Below are 17732 nucleotides of genomic sequence, written 5' to 3' on the forward strand. Positions count from 1 at the left end.
GAATCAACCCTCCTCAGAAACATCTCAGTTCCAGACCCCACCCAAGGCCAAGGAAACAGTAGTTTCGGGAACCTAGAATCACAGTAATGTAGGACTGGAAAGGAACTTAAGAGGTCATCTAGTCCAGTCCCCTGCACTGAGCCAGGATTAAGTACACCTGTACCATGGGTGGCCAACCTGAACCTGAGAAGGAGCCAGAATTTACCAGTGAACGTTGCCAAAGAGCCACAGTAATACGTCAGCAGCCCCCATCTGCTACCCTCCCCCCCCGCAGCCCTCAGCGCCTCCCGCCCACCAGCAGCCCCACCAATCAGTACCTTTCCCTCCCTCCCCATGCCTCCTGCCGACCACAGTCAGCTGTTTTGCAGTGCGCAGGAGGCTCTGGTGGGGAGGAGCGAGGGCATGACAGGCTCAGGAGAAGGGGCAGTGGCCTTGGGGGAAGGGGTGGAGTAGTGGCAGGATCTGGGGCAGAGCAGGGGGTTGAGCAGTGAGCACCCCACAGCACATTGGAAAGTTGGCATCTGTAGCTCCAGCCTCGGAGTCAGTGCCTATGCAAGGAGCCGCATATTAACCTCTGAAGAGCTGCATGCAGCTCCGGAGCCACAGGTTGGCCACCCCTGACCTATCCCATCTCTGACAGGTGTTTGTCTAACTTGTTCTTAAAAACCTCCAAGTGAGGAAGGCAAGCAGAATTTGGTCCCTAGAGCCTAATTCTGCAGTTGTGATGTGTGCATAAGGCTTATTGATTTCAATGAGAGTTACGTGTGGGGAACAGTTACAGTCAGGCCCTGAAAACAAACGATGCAGAGCAAATCGTGTACCCCTTTCTTTAATCCTCCTTCCTCCCCTGATTATATCTTGGACACATGTCATAATCCCAAACCTCTGACAAGTCTGTTTCTAGAAGAGATATTTCTAATCTTATTACTCAGAAACTTCCTCTGCTGGACCCCCCAAAATAACTATAGAGGCTGCTCCGAAGCCCACTGACTGCAATAGGAGTTTGGATCAGGCCCATAAATTACATATTTCTATGCATTATAACTGAGTCATTAACCCTCGAGGGATAGTGCTATCCTGGTGAAACTCACTTTACAGCCATGCTGTCTTTCCTCTGTAAGAAATATGTTAAGCATATGTGGGACAAAGAGATGGGCCTCAGCTTAATCCAAATCTTTGTTGGTATGAAAGAGAGCGACGCAGGGCTGAATTTGCACTGAAAGAGGTGCTCGGGCTCAAGCAACCTTTTTTTTTAAAACTTTCATAACCTGACGCATCAGGCTGGATGCCAGAGGTGCCAGGGCTATGAACTGCCAAACCTGGCACAAATTAAGCACTGTAGAGAAGACTTCCCAAGTCACACTGCATAAAAATAAGAATTACGTACTATTCCTGGATGCAGTGTGATTATCGCTAGCCAGTTAACAACAGGTCATGTCAATTATAAAATATACCCTAGTGCATGCAATCAAATCAAGGTATAGAGATCTTAATAATAAAATACCCCATTAAGATGATACAATTTGAACGTGCTAGGCTGCATTACACTACTGCAATCCAAACTTCAGTGCAGCCAGTTTCATGTACATTTTGGTTCTCCAGAGCCCTGGGGGACAATGGATCTTAAACAATTAACCTTTTGCTCTCTTATCTTAAACGTTCTCTTCTCTTTCCTTTCCTCACATTTTCTGCTCCTCTGTGCCTTTTCGTTCTTTCTATTCTCTACATTTACTCAGTTTTATCAGCCCCACATACTTTTTATGTAATGACCCCCAGAGATGATTGAATGCTCTCATGTGTTTCCTCCAAGTGATGATCAAGTAGGAAACCCATGCTCCCTGGATCTACATGGATTGATAACAGTAACACTTCTTTTCAGATGCCTACAATCCAGCCATAAAGCAAGCAAACAAACAAAAACAAAAAATCCCTTGATTCAGACTTGGAACATGAAGTTCTTAGCCCTGGAATTTATTTTCTTCTAATAACAAAATTCTTAATCAAAGTGCCAGATTCTCAACAAGTATAAATCAACAATCTATACCAGCTAAGGATCAGGTCCAAAATCTTTTTACTCATTTATATTATATTCAAGTGCAGAAAGTACAATAAGAAGCACAAAAGTCCACTCATTTCAACTGCTTTATTCTTCTTCTGTAATTTAAGTGAGTTGTGCAAATCTTTACATAGTCTGTGACCGGCCTTTTGGTGTTTAATAAAAACAAATCAAAACAGTTTAAAGCAGGTGAGCTAACAAGGATGTTCAGATTTTGAGGTGTGGCAAATACCTGGTGCACTCCTATTAACATGCACTCACCAAAATGAATGCAGGTGCCTTGATAGTTTATGCAGGGAACACTTTTTCATAATTACACCCAAATCCTAATAAATCTCCAGAGAACCACCATCATGATAATAAGCCCCAAGAAGCTGCCCCAATATCACGCCAAAAATATTGCGGTAGGCAAAACAAAAGAAACAAAATCTCAGGAATCTCACTCATATAACAGCGTTACTCCGATTTGCAGCCACCACAGCAAAAACATTCAGCGTTAAGGCTGAAACTGCATCTTTCACTAATCCTGTAATAGCTGCATATGATATGAATCTGTAAGGAATATATTGAGTGATATTTCATAACATATGTTTCAAATATACAGGCACAACTAGGATGTCTCAGTCTGCAGTTTTTACTAAGATTCTGGGTCAGAGTCAGGGCCCTAGCTGATAATCTGTCAGGGAAGAAGACTGCAAAGGCAGAAAATTGCTACAGCCTCCCTTCCACTAGGGGAGGTGTAAAGAGCCACAATTTCCCCCAAATTTGATTGTGCTAACTGAGAAAGGGCAGCTCTGATTCAGTGCATACCCACATTGCTGCTTTTGCCAGAGAGATTTATGGAGCCCTGATCATAACTAAAAGAACTGAAACCCAAGGAGAGTTGCTGGTGGTGACGTTGCCTGCCTTATATACCAGTAGGATGCCCTGGTGCAGGGAGATATAATTTACCCCTCCTGTGCCAGCACTAGTGAGTCTGGCCATCTGAATTTCTCCTGCCTTTGTGGGTTTAACACTCTTAAGATTACCTGAACTCAATTTTTGGTATGCTCTGATATACAAGGAAATAAACAAACAAATAGTAGGCCTGATTCTGAACTCCTTGATCCAGAAGCCAATGGGAGTTAAGCTTAAGCAAAGAGTTCAGGATTTGACCCAGACAACAATCAAGTGGTTGGCTGTTCTTAGCACTACTGAACTATTAGTCAAACCAGTGGTCTCCCATGCAGGTCCTGTTCCACTCTAAACCACAGTTCCAGCACCACTCAAATCTGCACTGAGCTCGAGGACATTTCATGTGCATGCATCCACCTGCAAAAAAGCAAAGAAGACAGAATTGTCTTTGGGCCTTAGCAAACAATGTAAGGAGAATGTGTATAAGCCGGTTAACCAGTGGTCATTGAAATTCATTTCTAAGTACTAGATTATGCCCATTAAGCTCATCTATAGAGTAAGGGGTGGTGCAGAACTGCTGAATCCCTTCCTGGAGCTCTCCAATACCTGTCACTGTATCCCTTTACGGGACGTGGCTTGCTCCTCGCTGCTAGCTGGTCATACTCCACAGGTTGGAGGAGCATACTCCACAGGTTGGAGGAGTAAGGACTGCAGCTCTGCCTGACCCTTAAAGAGACTGTAAAAAGAAAAGGAGTACTTGTGGCACCTTAGAGACTAACCAATTTATTTGAGCATGAGCTTTCATGAGCTACAGCTCACTTCATCGGATGCATACCGTGGAAACTGCAGCAGACTTTATATACACACAGAGATCAGGAGGTATTGTTTTATGATCTCTGTGTGTATATAAAGTCTGCTGCAGTTTCCACGGTATGCATCCGATGAAGTGAGCTGTAGCTCACGAAAGCTCATGCTCAAATAAATTGGTTAGTCTCTAAGGTGCCACAAGTACTCCTTTTCTTTTTGCAAATACAGACTAACACGGCTGTTACTCTGAAACCTGTCATTAAAGAGACTGTGCAAGGTATTGAGAAGGATTCTTGTACCCTCCTCAACTAATCACATAAGGACTAAGTGATACTGTATCTGGTCCTTAGAAATAGCTCACAACTAGATGAAGAGCTGATAAGAGTGCATCAAAATTCAGTTCTTAACTGGAGTTTGGATTTAACAGCTGTGAAATTGCAAACAGAATACATCCAGATATACAGATTTTAGTGATGGATTGATATTTATCTCAAAATGGCACTAGCAGTTAAAGTTGGATGGCCTTCTTTACATCTGGAGGATTCTTTTAATCACATTGGTATGTTTCCTATTTTTTTTGTTAAGTGTTTTGCATTTCCCTGTACTTTGAATAACTTAATCTCCATGCCCCTGCCTTCAATCACTTTTTTTTAAAAAATGGCTATACATTAAGAGTAGCCAATGGTCATTAGAGCAATGCACGTCAAATGGTAACTATGTCAACTATAAAATGAAATCTCCTGTCTAACTCAAGCCTAAATGTACAATATAAACAAATGCTGAAAATGAAAGTCCTGACAATATATCATGATCTCTGGATTTGTACATAGATTAAACTCCAGATGACTAATATAATCTCTTGTAAACACAGAAAAGCCAAAATTTGGTATTTAGATGCCTATTGTGTAGATAAGGTAAATTACCCTTACTGATGTGACACATTTTAGGACCTAAATTGGGTATTTAGGATGTCTACAGAGAACTGGATATTTCTACCCTTGTTTATATTTAACAGCAAAAAATTTACTAGTATTATTCTTTCAGGACAACCTATAGTTCTACAGGATAACCACGTTCACGATCACCTGTGAGTAGAGTTGTGCAAAGAATGAACATTTTATTATGTGGAAGATTTCAAGATTCTAAATCTTGTTTCATGCAGATTCAAAATGAAACCCAAACATTGTGAAATTCTCTGCAAAAGAAAATTCCAGAAAAACATTAATTTTGGACTGATCGAAACATTTTGTTCAAATAAAATCAAAACAATTCATTTTTGACTTTCTTATTTTATAATAAACAAACAAATAATAAAATCTGAAATGAAAAGTCAAAAAGAAAATAAAAGAAAATCAAAACCTTTTGTTCTGACAATGTCAACATGGATTTAATTTGTAAGTGGTAGCTTGGATTCTTTTCCCCCAGAAAAGAAATTGCAGAGAAATTGATAGGATTTCTCAAAGTGTTTTTGATTTCAACCAAACTGCATTTTTTAAAGGAAAGCTGTTCCATCAAACTTTTACTGACCAGCTCTAACACTGAGATTTACACTTGCCGGGTTTGTATATCCTGCGTGTGGCGGTTTCCTGATTTCAACACACTGCTGTCTAAGGTTGTGTGTGTAAGTACTATGGGGAGGGATAAACACTGAACAGAGATAATGGACAAAATTTAAAGGGCAGACTAAAGACTCATGGCTTGATTTAAATAAACTGACAATCTGAAATCACTGCTGCGGAAAGAAAGAAGACAGCTGAAAGTGTAGACAAGTGAGAGTTGACAGTGCCTAGAAGAACATACACTATTTTGATTTTTTTTTTTTCAGTGTCTAATGGTATTCTATTTATATTAGGGTTTCTTATCATGGACATCACTGTAGTACCTAAGCACTTTTGAGATGCAGTATTTTAGACCTGTATAATAAGGTTCCTAATGGACTCCAGGGAGTCTTCTGCTCTTCCTCAGTCTGAGCTCCAGGAGTCGCTGCTTGCGGTGTGTGTCTATCCTCGATGAGTGTTTTATATATATAATGCTATAAATCATCCCAGTTATGGTGGGAAAGCTTTATTAAATAGGAGAGTCTTACAGCACACCTTGAAGATGATCTGGCCCCACATTAGACTAATCTCCTCTGGAAGCTCATTCCATTGCAGAACCCCTTTGACTCAAAATGCTTTTGTGACTTTGTCTAATTAAAATATAACTATGCAAATCATTATTGCTACCACTGTTATATAATACATGGCCAGAAAGGGTTAAACAGCTTGCAGGCTGAATGACCCAAAGCCAACCTTTAAATTCATGTTAAAAAGGTATGCAAATGGTAATTAGGGTCATTCAATGTTAGATTGGCTAGAACTTTGAAATGCAAACCTATATTGTTAGAAATTAGAAGTGATACTAATTGTCTGTGTGTACTCATAAACGTTAGCCATATAAACAGACAGTTCCTGTCTGCCACTATAACTATTAATTCACAGATCAAAAGGGAGTATTAACATTTAGATGAATCTTGGGTGAAATAATGTCATTGTCTATATGCCTCTTTGTGATAGACTGCCTAATGGATAAATTGCCCTATGTTAATTTGTGTAATTAGTTACCGGTGGTGCTTAGGAAACAGAAGGTTACATCAAAAGCCTGTTGTTTACCCAGGACTGTATGGCTGCTAGAAAACTGTACAAAAGACCCCTTGGATCCTGATCCTGTCATCTCAGATATGCTTAAACCTCATCTGGGGAAGTTTGAGTTGCAAGATTGAGATCCCAGTTAAGGTGGAATACCCTGAATATGATATTGGACATTGGACTATAACCTATGGACTAAATTCTAAAAGAACTCTTTGCAACTACAAAGCTCACCATCTCTGCTATGAATCTGAACCTCAAGAATTGAACTCATGTCTGTATGTATATTGATCTTTTAACCATACTCTCTCTTTTCTTTTTTAATAAATTTTAGTTTCGTTAATAAGAATTGGCTGTAAGCGTGTATTTGGGTAAGATCTGGAATATTCATTAACCAGGAAGGTAATGTGTCCAATCCTTTGGGATTGGTAGAACCTTTTCTTTTATATGATGAATAAGATTTTCATTAATCCTCATCATATCTCATTTGGGTGACTAGGTGTAGGCCTGAGGCTGGGTTACTTTAAGGGAACTATGTTGTTGACTTCTGAGTAACCAGTGAGGTATAACAGAAGCTGTTTTGTGCTGGCTTGGTAAATCTAAGTATTGGAATATCCACTAGTTTGCGGGATTGCTTGACCCATGCTTTGCAGTTCACCCTAATTGAGTGACCTCAGCTGGCTCCCCTGGGATCCTGGTTACAGTTTTATTTCCCAGCTCATAAGCATTTGATCCTGTCCCATTGTCCCATAGGACTGCATCTGTTTTGACAGGTTGTGGATTGAACTGATGGAGCTGGAACTTGACCTGTTGATGGCTCTGCAGATAAAAATCAAGGCCTTCAACTGACAATGGAAGTGGGGCTGGAACAAGTGGAGGGATTTGAGCAGAGGGATGATGTGATCACAGCAGCCAGTCCTGCTGAGGAGGTATCAGATTAAAAAAAAATTTTTTTTTCAAAGAATTAGACAGATTATTCCATTTTGTAGGAAGACTGATAGTGAGGCACTGATCATTTCTGTTAGCAGTGGACACTGTTGTTTTCTGGCTTTCACGAGCCAGTAGGGAAACATCCAATTTGTAGGTGGTAGTTTGGATATTTCTCATTCATATAGTGTAGAGAAATGTAAGAAATTTCTTCTTGCCAAAATGGTTACATTTTCCAGCAAAGTAATTTGAAGCGGAACAAAATAAAGTGCAGAGCTCTGCTGGGATCTCACTTTATATTTTAACATCAATGATTCCTTACATTGATACGGGATAAAACAGAATGTGTTAAATAAGGCGGTACTGTTAAAGGATGCATTAGCAGCCTTTTGATTTTGTACCAAGAAAAACTTGACCAAAATATAAATCTGTAGATTATGGGTCACATGACACTGGGAACAATGGGTTGCAAGCAGTCAGCAAATACCAGCACAGAAGCTGGAATGTACTGTACCCATTATCAGAGGATGAAGCAAGCACAGCACCTTTTTATACTTCAGTTCCACTACATCTAAGAATTCCTAACTTGCTACTATTGCTTGGGGATTTTGCATTCTGACACATCCCTTGTCCTTGACCTGGGTTGGGTTACAAACAAGGGAAAGTCTTGTCCTGTTCATAGCCAGTTTGTGGAACAATTCTCTTTACAGTAGTGCACAGAAAAAAAATAGGAGGATCTATTCTCTTCTTGATCTGAGTGGTGTATGCAAGCAATGTCCATGACCATTCGTGGGAGTAATACAAATATGTTCTTTGTGCATCTAGCAGAGAAAAGAACAGGTAGTTTTCTGTAGATTAAAACTGAGATTCTGTTGCACACAGTGGCGATGAGAAGGTCATGACCTCAGCACTGCTCCCAGTGTGGCCAGTGGCTTTATGGTGATGATTTCTATCTTTTCTACACCTATTCAAGAGCTGTATTTTTAAGACTAATTTTTAAGGTTCTCAGTAATTAAATCCTCTTCTACCTCTTTGTCCTCTTCCTCCTACAGGCCCACTTGCTAACAACACTCCAAGTCCTATCCCCCTTTCTCACTCTTGATTTTGTGCTTTCATTCCTGATGCTCTTTGTGCTTGGATAAGTCTCCCACTTTCCATCTGACAAGTGTCCTATGTATTCCTTCTTCAAATCCCCTTCTTCCTACTTCCTTTCTAATAATCTCTCCACTCCTTTTTCTATCTGAAGCGTTAGCTTCTTGGGGTCGGCAGCATGTCTTACTCTGTGACTGTAAAGCCCTGTGTGAATAACTGGTGTAATCAATTAGCAGCAGCAGTAGTAATTTTCATATTGTTGCTTCTTTTTTGAGCCAAGCCGCTCAGCAAAGTTCAGTGTTCTGGAGATGTTCCTGCTGGAAGCAGAAATTGATGGAGTCTGGTACTTTCTTTGATGCAATCTTGTTTATTTAAAAGTAATGCGTGTCTGAGTGCAGAGGTCACCAAGAACCAAAAAAGCAGTTTCTTAGCCTACAACCTCAAGCCTCTGCAGCCAACACTAGACTCAAAGTTCTCACTTTAGCTTTTTCCAGGGTCACACTGTGCTTACTGGTCATTGTTTGGCTTTCTTCCTGTTTACCTTTGCCTCCTGCCTTCTCTGTTCTTGTCTATTTTCTATTTCTGGGTTCTGCCTGCCTTCCTCCCTCCTGCCCAAAACAAACAACCCCCCCGCAATACTCAGCAAAAATGCTCGCAGCCACACAATCCAAAACTCCTGGGTGGACTTTATCAGGCCTTGCTGTAGGAGCTATGTGGGGAGCACATGCATGTGGGTCCAATTATCCCCCAGCAGGTGCTGCAGGGGGGTGTCTTGCTAGTGGGGAACACTCAACCCTCCAGCTGAGGCATCTTGGCCCTTTCTTCTGCCCCCCAGGTCCCAGATAAAACCACAAAACAGCCCACAGTCAGCAAACAATGTTAAGTGAAGGTATGAAGGAAAAGAAAGGAAAAATACCCTGTAGGTAGTTCCCATCAGGATCAGGGCCTCTCTTACATCTCAGGGCCCTGGGAGTAGCACAGTCACTTCAGAGTTCACTGGGTGTCCAGTGCAAGTTTCAGTCTTTTCCCCCTTTGGGGCTGGAAAATGTGATGGGGCAAGGCCAGATGATTATGGAAAAGTAGTGGGAGATAGTTATATTAGCTCCAGGCTAAACAAATCCCTGGTACCAGGTTAAGTGAAATGGAAGCTGCTCCAAGTCAATTAAGACACCTGGGGCCAATTAAGAACTTTCCAGAAGGCAGGGAGAACGCTAGGTTGATTGGGACACCTGAAGCCAATCAGGGGCTGGCTGAAACTAGTTAAAAGCCTCCCAGTCAGTCAGGTGGGTGTGCATGTCAGGAGCTGTGGGAGGAAGTTGCACTGTTGGAGAGGCTGAGCAGTACACAAAACCATATCAGGCACAAGGAATGAGGCCCTGAGGTAAGGGTGAAATGGAGCTTGAGGAAGTGAGGGCTGCTGTGGGGGAAGTAGTCCAGGGAACTGTACATATCATGTTTCTAAAAGGTCAGCTACCATAGCTGATACTATTAGGGTCCCTGGGCTGGAGCCTGGAGTAGAGGGTGGGCCCGGGCTCCCCCCCCCACCTTTGCCCCCTGATTAATTACTGAGACTGGGAGACAACAGAGACTGTGCAAGGAAGGATAACTTCTCCTCACCTCCCTTGCTGGCTTATGATGAAAATGGCTCAGTAGACTGTGACCTTTGTCTCTAGAGAGAGAAGGGTTACGTGGAGGGTCACAGTGAGCCTCTGAGGCTAGCGAAATCCACCAGAAAACGGGAGACCCATGGAGGCAAGGACAGAGCTTTGTCACAAAAAGCTCAATGGCTGGTTCCCTTCCTTAACTATCTCACAATTATTTTTGTAAGTGAAAGGTGTATTCACACATCAATTTCAATGAGGTTTTGTATTAACCTACAACGAGGTTTATCCCAGCTCATAACACTATGTCATCATTCAGTTAAGTTGTGGTAAATACCTCAGTATAGTTTGTAACACAAACATTATGAGCAAGAATAGTAACTCTGGAGTAATTCACATTAATTCTTTATGTTACATCCTGGTCTTGTGTACAGTGGAAGGTGCTATTCTAAGTGATTCAGAAACTGTATTATAGGGAAGACTAGGCTCCCTTTGTGCCTCTCTCTCTCTAGGTAAGCACAATCATACACATAGCTATATATACATTAATATTTGGACTGTAAAATTAATTTTAAAAAGGGAGGTTACTGCAAGTGTTAGTTACTCTCCAATAAACTCACCATTTTTTTCTATTGGTACATGGCAACTAGGACATGGTTTGGTTGTTTTCTTGATTGTTTCCCTGGATGCCTCCTCCCACCGTGCTTGCATGGCTGAATGCGCATCAATCTTATATCCCTGCAAAGAGAGAAGCAACTGTGAGTACAATATAGCCAAGTTCCTCAGGGAATCAAGATCTGAAGCATGGTTGTGGCTATTTACTAGAGTGATACAGACAGAAGGGTCTAAAAGTTCAATAAAACTGGAATTCTGCCCCTGCTGCCTCGTAATTTAACCCATTTTGGTATGACAGAGAAAAATATTAGGATGATGGAAAACTGCTGAGTCATGTACAGTACAGTTGGAGGATGGAGAGAGCTCAGTCCCTATGCAGGAAACTATTTGCCTCTGCTTTGCAACATGAAGCATGTTCCTTTGTTTTTGAGTTCTGGATTTTATTCAAATACATTATATTTCTGGTTACGTGCACAAGCTATGCTAATAAAGATTAGAGAACAGGTACAAGAATACTGGAGAGGAAATAAGGAACCGATGAATAACAAAGAAAGAAAACATCCCCTCAAATAGTGCAATGTTGATAGCAAGAGTCACCATGGAGCATGCATTAAAAGTGACTCCCGTGTTTGTCCTATTTCTGATTGATATAAAATTACCTAATCTACACAGGTGCCATACTTGAGAATGCCTTAGCAATTTTTGACCTTAAATGATAATATAAGGACAAAAGGGATGATATTGTCATTACATTTCTATAGTTCAAGGTTTGGAAAATAGATTGCTGATTTCCTTTGAAATATTACTGTGTAAAAACATGTAAGCCAGAAACTGTACATGATTTAATGAAGTATGATTCTCATCAATTGTGTAACTAGAGACTGAGAAGGCTCTCTCGGAAGGTGCACTGGATGCGGGGATGGAATGCACAAACAGTGCAACTCGACGGAGCAGGGGAATGTTGTACTTGTGTTGTCTCCACTACTTCAGCAGTTGCATATCTTCATTCTTTGTCAGCTTCAGGGTGATATGGTTAGACTCGTCGTCATTGTCAATTCCACACTCGCTATCCAAATTCTCAAACTCTGTATATGGCCATTTTGTCTCCGCTGGTGATGGTGTCTGTGTATCTGACGAAACCAGCATAAGATTGTTTGAGACAAGATTGCAAAGAGACAAGCTTTTTGGTCTCTTGATCAACTTCCTGTCTCTCCTCTCCAGTGAAAACTTTCATCCCCTACATTCGTGGGTGCAGGAAAACTGCTACTCTGTGCATAGGCTTGATTTCAAACTTTTTCATGAGACATTGCAAGGCTTTGGATTTGAGCTGGCTTAGACTATCTTCATCAGTGGTAGAAGGATGGAAAAGCTTTTTCATCCTTTCGTGGCGAGTGGACGACGATGATTGCTCTAGTGCATCTGATGCTAAGTCTGTTAAGATGCTCAAGGTGTTGTGATCAAAGCTATCAATGAACTGCGTATCCTCCTTTTCTGTCAAAATTTCATATACTCTGTCTCACTGCTCCTCGATTGTTTTAAACGTGAGTAGTTTGCTGTTTCATTATGTTTCTACATTTCTTTCCAGAGACTTCTGCAGTCTGCTTTGAAGTCCAAATCTCCCGATGTAAGTAATGAGACATCAGCTTGCCTGGATAAGTTGGGTTATTGCTTCTTCTTTCTGGTTTCCCGGTTTGGTAGTGTGCTCAAGCACGGTATTTATAATGTGCACTGAGCAGCTTATTCACACATAGGACTTGAAAGTTGCAACCATGTTTGCTCCCTGGTCACTAACGAAAACCATCTGGTTGGTAATGCTGCGTATAGCAAATCTTCTGAGTGTCTGAATAACAGCCGATCAAATGTTCTCTGCAGTTTTTGGTTTCCCGCTGTCAAACAGAGTCACACAAAGCGCCCACTCCACCAAACTGTTGTGGCTCTATCTAATGAACAGTTTACTCCCAAACATGCAACATTTCTGTAATCATCCATCCACAGATTGAGGCACAACACCCAATGTGCCAAGAATGTTTTTCAGCTCCATGGAGATTTGTTGTCTTTTTTTCCTTCTGCCACAAGTACAGCATGCCGGGCTATAGTTGTGGACTGTGGTATTAGCACACCTGCATCCATTTGACCATATTTGGCACCCATGTTAATCAAACATTAAGCATATGCAAGGAAGCCCTTGCCTGTTGAATGGTGATTTGCTACCTCTCAGACTCCATGGACTTTCAGAATGCTCAGTAATTCAAAAGGGGGTTGCTGGTTCCCAGCACAGATGCACAGAGGATGTGCAAAGAACAATGCAGAATAGACAGGAATGGCGGAGCTTTGTTTGTGCCCTAAGCAACATCTTACAGGAAGGAGTCAGCTAAAACGCACTTCTAAAATGACTGCTATACAACTGTACATTAGCAGCTTCTCAGAAACAAACAAGCAATGATTGTAAATAGTGACGAAAATGTTATTAGTCCTGCATCTGCCTACTCTTTAAAGTAGAATGACCTAGGACAGCAGTCTGAACTGCCTCTGTGAGCGGAAAGGACCATTTGTTTGAGCACAGAACTAGGAACACCTGAGTCCTAATCTAACTCTCATACTGACTCCCTTAGTACATAAAGGAAAGTCACATAACCTCTCTGCATCCATTTGCTGACCTGCAAAATGAGAGTGACAATAACTTCACAGGGTATAGTGAGAGTTAATTACCTACTGACTGTAGAGACAATTAAAGATGAAAAACACAGCATAAGTAAGTACTATTATTGTGTGTGTAGACTAATATCTGTAAGAGAGAAACGCGTGTAATTTTTGGATTCAATCCAGCAAAACTTGAATGGCAATGTTTTACCTAAACTGAGCTAATCAAAACTATACGAATCAATGCTTGGAAGTGTCCTTTTCCCACATCTGCCTTCTTTGTTGTGGCCTCATAATACCAGGCGCTGCGCCAAAATCTCACATGCCAAATTGTTAACTTGATTTGTATCACTTGTGTTTGATCTTGATTTTGAAAACAAATTTGAATTTGGGAGAGGATCAGTTTACAAGTAATTAAAAAGCTTAATAACTTTCAAGTCTGAATATGTATACCATTCAATGAGACAGACCAAACTGACTTTTTAAAAGACTGAATGATTACACTGGTTTTTTTCCACTGCAAAGAGTCTATTATGAAACAGATGCAACAGAATAATAATTTCAGTCTATTAGAGCTTTAGACACCCTCCCTACCCTTCTCTGACTGCAAAGTTAAAAACCACTTCTTACAGGAAATAAATGTGAAGAAATGGCGCACAGTGGCCCTGTTCTTCCTGAATCAGTAAAGAGATCATATCTATCCGGATGAGTCAGCCTCAGCCTAGAATACATACTGTATATATTTTCATCTAATTTATTCCACAAGAGGAACAATAGAAAAATAAAGACAGTTTCTATGGCATCGGGGTATCTGTAAAATACCAAGGACTGACTCCATCTTTTCTAAGTGGCCCAGCAGAGAATAAGAAGCATTTTTACAATGTAAACAAGCAGATAGAATATGATGTCTGGAATACTACTGAGTGGAAAAGGACCTGAGAACTCCCCGTGTGATGCTGTAGCCAAAAGGGCTAATGCAACCTTTAGATGTATAAACAGGGGAGTCAGGCAAAATGTCAATGGAATGTGAAGAGTGACTTTTGTTGCTGCAAAATAACCTTCAGAAATTGTTTCATATTTTTACCGAACCCTGTGGAAGCCCTACAGAGCATCTACAGTCATGGCTTAGGAGTTGCCAGTGTACTGCAGAACACTGTGGCCAAAAGGAAAATTATCCTAATAGAAGATCTGATTGCTTTGAGATTTACTGGACAGGAAGGGGCAGGGAAAGGAGTCAAGATGGTAGCAAAATAGGTCTGAAAGAAGCAGTTCACTGATAGAAGTAGAGGTGAGGGAAAAGAAGTGAGCTTTTTGTTTCTGTTTTACATCATTAAAACTCCCTGTGGTATTGCAGTCTCATGTACTATAAAACTATTGAGGGCTTCTGAAGACAATATAAGTACATAATACTGTGAAATAGCCTGATAAAATACACAGTGGAGTTAACATTTCTGCTAGTCTGTGACTTATTTGTCTCTATCCCAACAGCATTCTTACATACATTTGATTTGTCCATTATCACATACTCTGGTCTTTTAATTTCAGTTTGTGTGACCACGCTGAGCCAAAAGAGAGAAAAATCATAAAGAATACTGCAAAATTACTGGATTTTCCTTCCTCCTCCTTCTCTAGGACCATCCATTGCCAACAGATGGATGCCCATTTTTATCAGTTTCAAAATTGACTTCAGCAGTACTAGTGCACAGCAGAAAAGCTCTGAAGAAGTTCCTTGCCGTATGGGTCTTTGAAATGGCATTACATGCTGCAGCTTCCTGACACTCATATAGGTTTTACTGAGAAAGAGTGAGATCAAGAGAGCATGTGCACAGGCATCAAATCCCTGTTCTCCTAGTACACCCAGAAGGCATGCTTAATTAGAACAGGATCTCTGAAACAAAGAATTTGTGGGGAAAATCCAAAGCTGCTGTAAAACAGCATAGCTCCACTGAAATCAACAAAGTTCCACTGAGTTACACCAGCTGAGGATTTGACCCAGAAAGACCAAGATGCAGTATGGTACTATATGGCTAACTCCACTGGAGACAGATGCAGATGTATTTGCCCAGGATGCCCAGAGGAGCTCTGAGCCCCACCATGAGCAGAGGTGCAGGGAAGCTTAGACTCCCCCAGTCTCCATTACACACTGCCCATGTCTAAAGTGATATTTGCAATGTTTTTCAGCATAGAAATCAAGCCAGGATCTAAGCTTGCATGAGAATGAGCCTATATGAGAGGTCATAATAGTGTGGAATCCAACAACATATACATGTTCCTCCTGATGATTCATGCCCCATTTGAAGATTTAAGCAAAAAGCAAATGTGCCACTTCCTTTCCTATTAATAAACCAGCTTCTTGCTCCCTCTTGCATATTTTAATATTATAATATTTATATTACACAAGCTCCTACATGCCACATCCAGGCTGTATCCCATTGTGGTAGGTCCTGTATAAACATATCAATGGCAGTCCTTACCCTAAAGAACTAATGGCTTCTTTTGCACTGATCCGCTTGTCCAGTACTACACCTGAGCTTTGTCTTCTCTTCCTCATATTCCCCAGAACTAGATATCAGATCCTCAGCAGTATTTTGACATATATATTTATCACCACTATTACATGTGGAAATAGACTTAGAGACCATAATGCCTCTGTGCACTGGATATGCAATATCAAGGGCCAATATATTGACCACTAATTGACCTGGACCTCTCTTATGATTAACACTTTCATATCGGTTACCTTGCCAATCATTAGAATGGTAAAATACTAAAATATTAACATTTATATGCAAAGATGTTTCTATATATATCCCCTTCCGTTTTACTCCTCTCCATAAAGTGAGCCTCCCCTAGAATTTCTTTCTTACTACTCCATCCTCATAGTGACATCACCCCTCTTTGGCATGGAAGATAGCACCTGCTTGTGGCTGGCAGTGACATATAATTACTGCAAACTGTCACCAACACCAAGACCAGTCTCCACAATCTTACATACCAGCTGGGAATCTATAGCTAAAACAGCAGAACAGATTAGGTAGATGTTGTTCAGTGGCTATGAAGGACACCTTGGTGAGTACTATCTGTGAATTTCATGACACCTATTGGTGACTTCAAGATCTACATGCTTTTAAAAATTCTAGGCAATCAAGTGTTATAGATTAGCTTGCAGCTCAATAAGCATTAATGTTAGCCTTTCCAAGAAATGCTTTACAAAACATTTCAGTAGAATGCTTGACGACACTCACTATCTCTCTTGGTAACAATGATTCATGTTGTAGTAATACAACAAATTGTTTTGATCTCGCTTTCATAGAGTTACAAACAGCAGAAATTTAGCCCAAATACTTTATGCTCTCTAAAATTGCGGTTATTTGGGACCCCTACCTTTAATATTAAACATCTGTTCAATTTTTATTTTGCTTCTAATTTAATTACTGGACTTACAGAAACTTAGAGAAGTACGGAGTATGTATGGATGAACAAGGAGGACTGGATGGCTCAAGAGATTGGTAATAGAACATGGGGCTTTTCACCCAAGGCCCCCGGTGAATATCTCACCGGTGCTAACAGTATCTGAAGGCCATTAACATCTGATTGCTGATTGGGGGCACAGCTGAAATGAGTTCATAATCTAATCTTGTTCCAGTTTTTAGTGGACATATATTAAAATCACACCCAAAAAACTCCACAGTCGGTACTATGTGATATCTCTAAGGTGCCACAAGTACTCCTTTTCTTTTTGCGAATACAGACTAAGACAGCTGCTACTCTGAAACCTATCAGGAAATTGAGAACTATCTTCTTGCGTCAGAGGTCAGGTCACATTTGTACTATAGTACAAGAAAATGCTAAAAACTACATGATCTGCTACCACGCATTTAGCTTTCACTCTTTTCCCAACTCTATTCAGTGTTCAGCTTTACAATCTGCCAGTGTTACTAAAAGACATGTTTGCCAGGCTCCAGAAGAATCTAGATTCTCAGAAGAACACCACCAAATAAGGGATATGCCTCATTGATAAATATAATGAACACTGTACTACCGGATTCTGCTGTAATCCACCTCCCAGTTACATCATCAACACAGGCACTTAATGATAAAATGAACTAAAAATAATAATTCTAAAATATAAGGTGATGAAATGTATGGTATAAGGGGCAGCATGAGAATTTCATTTTGTCCCACATACCTCGCATTTTAAGCAGTACTAGTGTGGTTAATTTATCTCTAGCATAGTTTACATATTAATTGGCTCATAATTTTCAATACCTAAGTGCAACACCATTGTATATAAGGCTATTTTTTGATTCTTCCAGAAAACTGAATTGGCCAAAGCCTTCTTTTCTCTTCAGTTAAAATTTCTGAGATGCACAGTACTCATTCCACTGAGCAGAAATTACTCTAGCTCTTCTTCCCCTGGATTATTTAAATAATAAAGAAACCCAGATGCACTGGATTAGCAGTAGGCAATTA

General features: G+C 40.6%; 1 protein-coding gene across 2 annotated transcripts in view; it reads right to left on the reverse strand.

The window, feature by feature from the left end:
- Positions 1–2128: 2128 nt before the first annotated feature.
- PRKN (parkin RBR E3 ubiquitin protein ligase) overlaps positions 2129–17732 on the reverse strand; it is a 1259259-nt gene continuing 1243655 nt past the window's right edge. For both annotated transcript variants that reach the window (XM_073337855.1, XM_073337854.1), the window contains 2 exons: positions 10625–10742; positions 2129–3367 (listed from right to left, as the gene is read on the reverse strand). In XM_073337855.1, coding sequence (XP_073193956.1) covers positions 3258–3367; positions 10625–10742 — 228 coding nt within the window. In that variant the 3' untranslated portion in view covers positions 2129–3257. The remainder of the gene's footprint in view (positions 3368–10624; positions 10743–17732) is intronic.

This window comes from Lepidochelys kempii, chromosome 3 (assembly GCF_965140265.1).
Source record: "Lepidochelys kempii isolate rLepKem1 chromosome 3, rLepKem1.hap2, whole genome shotgun sequence".
NCBI classification, from domain to species: Eukaryota; Metazoa; Chordata; order Testudines; family Cheloniidae; genus Lepidochelys; species Lepidochelys kempii.